This window comes from Papaver somniferum, chromosome 1, assembly GCF_003573695.1.
Source record: "Papaver somniferum cultivar HN1 chromosome 1, ASM357369v1, whole genome shotgun sequence".
NCBI lineage: Eukaryota > Viridiplantae > Streptophyta > Magnoliopsida > Ranunculales > Papaveraceae > Papaver > Papaver somniferum.
Window position 1 is genome coordinate 4,838,298 of NC_039358.1, and position 9,923 is coordinate 4,848,220.

The 9,923-nt window shown below is 34.7% G+C and overlaps 2 protein-coding genes across 3 annotated transcripts; one reads left to right on the top strand and one right to left on the bottom strand.

Moving 5' to 3' along the window:
* The first annotated feature begins 1,926 nt into the window (after window positions 1-1,926).
* LOC113278893 lies at window positions 1,927-2,921 on the top strand. Its single transcript, XM_026527802.1, has 2 exons — window positions 1,927-2,793; window positions 2,895-2,921. The coding sequence occupies exons 1-2, from the start codon at window positions 1,927-1,929 to the stop codon at window positions 2,919-2,921; spliced, it is 894 nt and encodes a 297-aa protein (XP_026383587.1).
* A 635-nt stretch (window positions 2,922-3,556) lies between these two features.
* LOC113278056 (protein ZINC INDUCED FACILITATOR 1-like) lies at window positions 3,557-8,041 on the bottom strand. Of its 2 annotated transcripts, XM_026526994.1 has the most exons (16): window positions 7,735-8,041; window positions 7,598-7,638; window positions 6,728-6,788; window positions 6,504-6,606; window positions 6,317-6,419; window positions 6,195-6,248; window positions 6,050-6,112; window positions 5,881-5,930; window positions 5,723-5,798; window positions 5,470-5,625; window positions 4,840-5,013; window positions 4,626-4,733; window positions 4,463-4,507; window positions 4,267-4,355; window positions 4,057-4,100; window positions 3,557-3,957 (listed from the first exon to the last, which is right to left on the bottom strand). In XM_026526994.1, exons 1-16 carry the CDS (start codon window positions 7,877-7,879, stop codon window positions 3,863-3,865), a joined length of 1,407 nt encoding a protein of 468 aa, XP_026382779.1. In that variant the 5' UTR covers window positions 7,880-8,041; the 3' UTR covers window positions 3,557-3,862. The 2 variants fall into 2 exon arrangements, with proteins under 2 accessions (XP_026382779.1, XP_026382786.1); XM_026527001.1 differs by lacking the exon at window positions 4,463-4,507.
* Window positions 8,042-9,923: the final 1,882 nt, after the last annotated feature.

Genomic DNA, 9,923 nt, shown 5'->3' on the forward strand with positions numbered 1-9,923 from the left:
GATCAAGGCAATTGGGTAGAAAAACAGAGAACAAGTAGCTGGTTTGCTTTCTAAGCATTTTAAGAAAATCTATACTTACTCCAACCCTAGTAATCTTGATATTGAAGAAGATTTAAGGTTTGTTAGAACCATTATAATTGAAGATGTTAATACCTCTTTAACTGCCACTCCTTCGATTCAAGAAATCATGGATACGGTTAATATGATGGCTTCCTGGAGTTTTTCGGGTCCGGATGGTTTCCCGGCTCGATTCTTTAAGGATAATTGGGACATTGTTCATTCTGATGTTATCAGTCATGCGCAGAGATTTTTTACCAATAAATGTATTCTTAAACAAACCAATTTCAGCTTCATTACTTTAATTCCCAAAATCAAGAATGCTTCCTCCCCTCATGATTTCAGACCTATTAGTTTATCAAATTGTGTGTATAAATTCATTTCTAAGATTTTAACTATCCCTGATTTCTCCATTTCAGCCTGCTTTTATTGCTAATCGTCAGATTCATGATAATATTGTTATAACGCATGACATTATTCATTCCTTTAAAAGAAAAATAAAACTTCTGAAAATGGTCATTTAGCTACAAAGCTTGATCTTTCTAAAGAATTTGATATATTGGAATGGTCTTTCATACTTGTTGTTTTTCAAAAACTTGGTTTATCTGAATATTGGTGTAAGATGATTTACCAGTGTATTAGCACGGTGTCTTACTCGGTTCTGGTTAATGGTTCTCCTGGTGAGACTTTTCTCCCTACTCGGGGCATTAGGCAGGGTGATTGTCTTTCGCCTTATATCTTTATTCCCTGTATGGAGGTTTTATCCAGTTGCTCCTTAGAGCTGAAGAAGAGAAACTGATTCAGGGTTTCAAATTCAAGAAAAATAGTCCTTCTATTTCTTATCTGTTTTTTGCAGATGATTGTATGATGTTTGCCAAAGCTTCAGTCACCTATGCTAGGAATATTCTTAAGGTTATTAATGTTTTTGCTAAGGCATTAAGTCAGGCGATTAACTTTGAAAAATCTGGTTTTATTACTAGTAGTAAAATGCATCATAGACATATTAAAATCTTATCTAAAACTCTTAAAATGAAGTTCCTTAGTAGTTCTGAAAAATATTTAGGAACTCTTATTCATATGTAAGGATAAGACGAATCTTTTAACTTTCTCATTGACAACTTCTATTCCAGATTGAATTCCTCTAAGAAATCTAACTTATATGCTGCTGGAAGAAATATTGTTACCAAGCATGTGTTGTCTAGTTTATCTGTTTATCGTATGGCTTGCTTTCCGCTTCCGAAAACTGTTACTTCTAAAATTGATTCTATTCAGCGAACTTTTTGGTGGTCTAAAAAGAACCCTAAGCATGCTACATATTTTCGCTCTTGGGGTGATATTTGAAAATCCAAATTGAGTGGTGGTTTAGGTATTAGGAATACTTATGCTACAAATAGGGTCTTCATCTGTAAACTTGGTTGGAGATTATTGAAAAATCCGAACAATTTTCTTTTATCCTTCTTAAAAGACAAGTATTTTCCTTATCGGAATCTGTTAGAAATTGATAAGGCTGTTAATTCTTCTTCTTGGATTTGGAAAGGCATTGTAAATAGATTACAGTTCATTAAGGAAAATTAAGTGGTAAAAATTAATAATGAGGCTTCCTCTTATATTTGGAGTTCAAACTGGATTCCAGGGTATAGAAATCCTCCAGTTTCTTCTCATCCCGGTCACAGTAAGTATATATTTTTTAATGAACTCTTTGACTATCATCATAACTGTTGGAATGTTGCTCTGTTATTTTCTTTGTTCTCTCCTGAAGAAGTAACTAGGATTAGGTCTATTAGATTAAACCATAATCAATGTGATACTCTAATGTGCGCTCATACTAGAAATGGAAAGTTCACAATAGAATCATCCTATACAGTCTATATGAATGATTCTTGCTCTTCTGTTGATTCTGCTTTTCGGAGAAAAGTTTGGGGTATTGATTGTTTGCCGAAAATTAAGTTCTTTTTGTGGAAAATTTTTACGCATATGCTTCCGGTTAACTCTTTACTTCATATTTATAACCCGAATGTGGATGTGACATGTCCTCTTTGTCATTCTCATGAAGAAACTGTTATGCATTTGTTTATTAACTGCCATGTTGTCTCTCATATTTGGTTTGGGCTTTCTTTACAACACCTTACTTTGATTGATTTGGAGTGGATTGATGATATTTTTCTATATTGGCATGATTCTGCTCTTGGAATTTCTCCCTTTAAAGTTTCTTGGCCTAGTGTTGGTGTTGTTGTTATGTGGTGTGTTTGGAAGTTGAGGTGTGATGTTCTCTTCAGAAATGTCTCCATTGATTTGGAAAGGGTCATTATGGATATCAAGAGAATGATTAGTTCCTATATCACTCCTCAGTTACGCTCTTCTGGTATTAGTCGTGATGTTAAGATCCCAATTTCTGAAGTGGATCATTTTATGTTTGTTGATGGATCGTATAAAGATTTTAAAATGGGTGTTGGTGTTATCTGGTGTGATGTAGCAGGAAATGTAAGAAGTTCACGCTCGGATTTTGGGTTGATTCCAGATGTAGTAGGTGCTGAAGTTTCTGCTCTAATTTTGGCGATCTCTTGGGCAGAAGAGATGAATCTTCCCAAAGTTGTTTTTGTTAGTGATTGTCTCCAACTGGTGAATTTTGTGAATGGAGACAGTTCTAATGTGGAGTGGAGAAGTGTGGATCTTCTTGAACATTGTCAGAGTTTACTTTCCAGTTCTTTGTCTTTTAAAATTATGTATATTAAGCAGGTAAATAACTCTCTAGCAGACCAACTTGCACGTCGGGCTAGAAAAATCAGTCTTAAGGGTCCTTGGGTCTCCTTTCCTACTTTTTTGAACTCTCTTATTAGGAAGGACAACTTGAATGTTGTCTATAATTCTCTTTTTTGTTAATGCAATGATGTCTTTCTTAGCAAAAAAAAATAAAAAATAAAATAAAATAAAATAATGAGCAGATACTTTGTGTGTCATTTAAATAATCTTAGAGTAAGATAGTGAGACAATAATTAACTCAGTGAATGAACATGAGTCAACTATTCATTGGTTTAATCAGGGTCTGGTTTCAGATATTAAAAATAAAGTAGAAAACAACAATTTTTGGTTCTATAAGAAAGTACACGGTCTGGGAAATAGTGTTGCACATTTCCTTGCAAAAAAAGGCAAGGGAGGAGCGTAACAACTTTGAATTTTATGATCTTTTTCCACCTGATTTACAGGAATGTAATGTCTGGAAAAAAGACTTTTACTCTGTACTTTCCTAATCCTTCGATAAAAAAATTTGCATCAAAAAGAAAATGTTTGTTTCGGTGCGGTCACAATAGGGTGAAATCGAGCCTGGGAGGAAGAGATAAAATTTGCAATTAACCAGATCAGGTTCCAGGATGAGCCCACTCAATGGACACTGACCTGACGGTCTTATCCACTGATCAGCCTACATGGATTTGAGTTATTTCTTCTGATCAAAAAATAAAATAGAAAATAAAAAATTGAGTTATTTCAAGCCATGGAGAAGAGAATAGCGGAACAGACTTGAATAGCAAACATGATGGAATGTTTATTGACATTTATAATTTGACATGCATAATGTAGTTCTGCACTCTTAATCAATACAATAACGGTTTTACAGTGGACATACATGTCTGCACAAATCTTATTTTGGATGAGGATGTCCTCAACTATTTATTTTAACTGATCATCGTAGATCACAGACGCCATACACATAAACCAATCCTTAATGGTGCGCTCTTAGCATAAAATGTATAACCGACGCAGTAATACTTCTGTCATCTTCACAGACAGTGTGCATAGATAAACACTATCAAAGATTTTGTCGAAACGTCAGAAACGGTTTGAAGGTCATTAGTAATCCTATCACCTCAACCACATTTAGGATGAAAAAAACCATCTGAGTGCCTGCACAAGAGGAATAAAAATTAAGCTTGAATGAATTGACTCTTTCAATATTAAGGAAGCGATGGAATTGAACATGCTGCTATCAAAAGAGATTAAGACCAGGAAGAAATGAAGCATCCATGCGCGTTTGTGACCACGAAAACCTGGAAAATGAATGACAAATTAATTCAAGATCGAATAATATATTAAGATATGCAGCACAATGTTGGAGCTTAAATGGATGCTATACATAATGAGGTTACAAATACATTCATAACTAACACCATATCAGGAACACGAATCAAAACGACTAAAGGATCGAGTTCTTACAGAACACCACCACCAGCTGGACCAAACGCTTTAAAAAGAGACATCGCAGTCATTGACAGACCATTGGCAGCTCCTCTTTGGTTTTGAGGCTGTTTATTAAACATTGAGGCACAAAATTATCTAGTAAGTACGAAGATTTCACGAGAATCGTTAGCTAGAAATGTATGGTGAAAATTTCAGGAAGGGAGAGAGAGACCACTGCGCTGTTTTGAAGGATGAACATTCCAGTGATAATGGCAAGCTGAGGTTAACAGTCAAATTAATATAAGTTTTGTCGAATAGAATGATGAAATAGCAAATCAAAGCAACCTATTTGTATTCCTATGCTTTGTGTATAAAGATGAGATTTTAGTACTTACAGAAAGAACATTCTTGAACAGGGATGCCAAATTTAGTGCTATTGCGAGACTGATCCCAGATAGTTTTGCTATTAGTGTGTAACTTGTTAACAATGGTACAGATAAAATCTGCATTTAGCACCATAAAAAAGTAAAACACCATCAAAATAGTTTTGCTAGTAGAACTAACTCTGACGTACGGTTATATATAAAAAGGTGTTGATTAAGAGCGTACCGCTGCAACACGAGTTATCTTTATGTGTCCAAAAATCTTCTCAACAACCGGATACAGAAAAATTTGAAACGCTAGAAGACTGAAACCTGTGATTGCAAGAACTTCGCCAACGTTCTCAGTGGTAAAGCTCAATCCTCCAAGATTTCTAGGACTAACAGCCCACAACGAGAATATCTGTCGAAAATTGTATTAGCATCCGAATAAAATTACGAGAGTATGGAACCATGCATGGAATGCTACACAAGAGTACGTAAAACCATTTTTCCTTTGGGAAATTGGGTGAATTGTCCAAATATTTTTAAAACATGGTTCTAATGGACGAGTAAAAATTAATATGAGTGAAATGGACACAAAAAAAATACCGAGAATGAAATCGGATTTATCCTGGCTTAGACTTAAAAAATGACAAAGATGAAACTAAATGCATCCTGATGTAAATTAAAAATAAAAAAAAAGTATTTTTAAATAGGTAGGATGAAACTGTTTACATCCTTGTTATTTTTACATTCTCGTCCCTTTAGACAGTATCAAATTGTACATGTCTTTTTCACCCAGATATTATTGATTTTGGTCTATTTAATCAATTTTGTGTTTTCCTTTTGTTTTGAAACCCTCAAATAACTTAATTACCTCTGAGTATGCTGTTTCATGGAGTGAGAAAACACAATATACAATGATTGAAGATATTAATGGCCAATTCGTCCAAAGACTTTCTTTAGCATCTTTTGAATTTGCTGCTTCTATATTTTCTTTCCCACTCGATTCACCATGCATGTGTAATGTTTCCTAGAATAATAATAATAAAAGATCAACATAAAAACCTATTCAAGGAAGATACATGTCAACATAGAAATGTTAATTAATGGGTTAAGTTAAAGCCTACCGGCAGCCAAAAACAAGCTATGCATGCAGCCGCGGCATATATTGATATACAGAGACAGGGTAGGAAATATGGAAATCTACAGGAAAGAATACGATTAATACGTAGAATTGTGACAGCCGAGTCTCAAATTAAAAAATATATGTAAAATGCGCGCATACGTTGCAAAGAGAGATCCCTCAGGAAATAAGCTTGGATACTTGTCTGCAGGCTGCGTACAACATCGTCATTTGATTAAGTAAACTTTGTTTTAAAGTAGAGTTAACAGAAACTTCACAATTTAATCGAGAAAATATGTAAAATAGTGAAGTTGTGTCGATTATTATGTACCTGTGCTAAAAACCCTCCAAGTGCGGGACCAAGGATTAGCCCTACTCCCTTTGCGGTACTAACCTGGAAACAAGTTCTTAATTGAGCATTATTTTGGAGTTGATGTCAATTACAATTAGAAAAAGAAATGTGCGATTTTTCTTACAAGCGACAATGACAAAGCTTGATATTCATCTCGGCAAACTTCACACGCATATGCCTAACAAACAAAGACAAATTTTAGCATTCAGATACATAATCACAATGACATGTCAAGCACACACTTACCTTCATTGGACCAAGTAGACCATTAAAGCATCCAAGAAGAAACCTAGTAGCAATTGCCATCCAAAAGTTTGTACTGAGACCAAATAGAGTGTTGAAGATAACCCTGAAACGTACAACCAAATTCAATTAATTTTGTCGACTTATTATTTGTCAGTCATTCGTAGGCAAAAGTTGGAACAATACTTACACTGAAAAAGTACCAAACATTATAACAGGTTTTCGACCATATCGATCCGCTACAACTCCCCAGAAAACAGAAGTCAAAACTCTTCCAAACATAAACGCAGACCCTGAACATTACAAGTAGATGCAAAGAATTACTAGCACTGAATGGTACAGATTAGACAAGGCCGTTGATCTGTAAAATATATCTCAGTCGTGCCTGTCTAATAAATATGTACAGATTCTGACCTACATATCCTGCATAGTATCCAATATCTTCAACTTTCTTCGCAATATGGAAATCTCTTATCTACACAAGAAATCAAAATGCAAGTTATATCACCTTAACCTTAATTATATCACTTTGAGCACAACACACCTCAACCTGGGTTGCACCAATACCGCCACGGGTGTCCGACACAGCGGCGTGTCCGCGTGTCCAATACGGCAATTCTGAAAAACTATAATACGGGGACACAGCGATGTATGTTGAAGTACCATCAATTTTTAAGATATATATAGAAATGTAAACGAGAAAAACACACAACTGTATTTGTTTTGCACAAGTGTATTTCTGCTAACACATGCATGTTTTCGACTATAATCTTCCTTACAGGTAGGTGACCTTTAGTTTTCAGTTGTTTCCTAGTTTATAATAAGATAGAAGTATTTTAGGTGTGTCCGAATATGTTTGGTTGTGTCCAGTGGCGGATCTATAGCCAGACTTGGGCTGGCTTAAGCCACCCCCAAACGTTGAACTTATTTAAAAATACGTAGTGTAACTTAGCAAATTCCCGTGCAAATTCAGCTGAAATTGTTACAAGCCACCCCTAGAATGCATAAACTTTATCCAAGCCATCCCTAGATCCACATCCTAGTTCAGCCCCTTGCTGTGTCCATACGGGGACACACGATACAGGGAGGCCCAAGAAGTATTGGTGCAACCCTCAACTCATTTATCTAAAATCTTTTACATTACAGGCAAGTGCAAAAATTCGAAATTTAGTTTGCAAACCAATTCCATGAGTGAGCTGTTATACAAACAATCCTTTTGACGTCACACTTGAAAACTTGCAGGAAATAGCTAGCTTGCTAGTTTTCAAGTTGATCATTGCATACCATGAAGTATAGAAATGGAAAGAGGGATGATATTGGCAAAGCTGAAACAAAGAAAAATCAAGAGAAAGAATCATTAGAATGGGAACCGACAAACAAACAAATTAACAAACATGATCGTATGAAGGAGGGGAGTATACCAGTGCATAATACAACAATCCATATGAAGGAAAGTTCTTTGTAAGGAATCCCAAGTTTGGTCTCTTTCATTCGATCAACTTTACAACCAGGACAATTATCGTAATATATTTTCTCCAACAATGGTTCTTGATTTTCAGCTGCCATTTTATGACCACCACCCAAAAACCAAACTAATTCACTCGATATCAAATAAAGAAATGCAATCCTGAGGTATATATATAAGCTACGTAGGAAGCGTAATTAACGTCATAGGCGGAGAAAAATATCTACGAAATTCTATAAGGAGATTGATCTTCTTATTTTTTTTGTTAATTTCTGTAAAAAAATTCTATAGGTGGATTTGATCATTTCTGTAAAAAGTATTATATTTATTTTTGTCGTTTAGTACATTTGTTTCTTTAAGACAATAATGGACTAAACACCTGCAACAGTAGACACATTTAGCCCGTCATAGTCCTAAGCGTTAATAACTCATCTATCACGTCAGTGGTAGACTGATTGTCGAGGTAAAATGTTTTGAAAACTGGACTGGTTTTCGACCCAGTAAAATTGGATTGGATCAAATAAGGTTCATCCAGTGGGTTGTACAATCTTCCGTGGTAATTTAAGAACCATTTTTCGGGATCATGATTTTATTTCGGGTAAAGACATTAGAAGTAAATTTATGTCATCCCTTATCTAGATATTTATATGAATACCTAAATTACCCTCTTGATTAATTTCGGGTAATGATTAGTCAGTGTTATTAATAGTTAGTGTAATGATTAGTAAGATGATTAAGTTAAAGATAATTAGTGAGATTAAAAAATCAGATGGGTTTTTTTTTTTAAAGAAGTAGAATTATTGAGAGAGTAAAGTTAGAGAAGATGAAGAAGTAAAACATGAAAAACGATGGATTTTACCAACCACAACCAGAGGAAGGGTATTTGGGTACCTAGATATGCTTCAAACTTAGATAATGTTGGTTGAATTGTTCCAAATTTTCAAAAAACTGTAAAGTTTTAAAGTAGATTTGGGCTTGTTCGGTTACTTATGTGAATAACAGGTTACCGAACTCATCTGAAAGTGTAGTTCGGTTACTTCTTCCAAACACGCAGGTTACCGAACTCGCTCTTTAATGGAGGTTTTAGTCGTTCGGTAAACAGACATGTTACCGAACTTTGTTTATAGGATTTACAGAGTAATGTTCGGTTGGTTCGCAAACTTTAGCCCAACAACATATCTAACCGAACTCCACATGTATGCAATTAGTGAAGAGTCGGTTTGTCAGGATTTTTTGCGAACAAACCGAACAGAGTAGGCAAAGTTTGGTTAAACCATAACTCAACATAATGGGAAAAATAACACAGTTCGGTTACATTTTTTTATTTTGTATTATGGGTAGAGTTCGGTTACTAACTAGTTTTAGAATTTTCTGCGAATCAACCGAACACAATATATTGGATTTAAATGAGGAGTTCGGTTAAAACTATTTTTTGCGAACCAACTGAATACAATATATTGGTTTTGAATGAAGAGTTTGGTTAAAACTATTTTTTGCGAACCAACCGAACTCGGAGTTCGGTTACGAAAAAATAAATTCGTGATAACCAAAGTGTTCTTCGTGTTCTTGGTTTCAGAATGTTCGGTTACAAAACTAGTTTTTTTTTAAACTATTCCTAACCGAACATGCCACTTTAACTTCCATTTAAACCATATTTTGATGATTTCTACTCAATTTACCCAATCAAAAAACGAATTAAAAACGATTGATGGGTTTTCCAATTGAACGAGAAACGTCAAGGAAAGAGGGAAGAAGAAGAGAATTTTTTTTTCAAAACTAAATTTTTTTGATTCCCCTCCAATTTTTGTTTTTGATTTTGATTTTGGTTAATAGATTCATTTAGGTTAGATGTATATGATTAGATTTATATAGTTATTAGGTTAGTTTTAATTTAAATTAAAGTAAAGGGTAAATGTGTATTTACCTAACTTTAGGACACCCCTTATAAGTATAGAGAGGTTAGCCTAATAAGACCATGGTCCCCCAAAAAACCATGGTCCCTAAAAAATCGTTCTAATTTAATCTCGTGGAGAGCTCAAAAACAAAGAAGACTGTTTTGAGGCATCTCTATTTTTTGAGGCATACAAAATGATTTGTCTAGCTAGAGTATGTGTACAAGGGGTATCCTAGGATAGGTACTTTACT

Excerpts from the sequence above, each read along its gene's own strand:
- LOC113278893 (XM_026527802.1), top strand. The coding sequence starts at position 1,927 with ATGAATGATTCTTGCTCTTCTGTTGATTCTGCTTTTCGGAGAAAAGTT. Across the intron at positions 2,794-2,894 it reads AAATTATGTATATTAAGCAG|GAAGGACAACTTGAATGTTG; the intron begins GTAAATAACTCT and ends CTCTCTTATTAG.
- LOC113278056 (XM_026526994.1), bottom strand. The coding sequence starts at position 7,879 with ATGGCAGCTGAAAATCAAGAACCATTGTTGGAGAAAATATATTACGAT. Across the intron at positions 6,420-6,503 it reads ATGTTTGGTACTTTTTCAGT|GGTTATCTTCAACACTCTAT; the intron begins GTAAGTATTGTT and ends TGTACGTTTCAG. Across the intron at positions 6,249-6,316 it reads GTCTACTTGGTCCAATGAAG|GCATATGCGTGTGAAGTTTG; the intron begins GTAAGTGTGTGC and ends TTTGTTTGTTAG.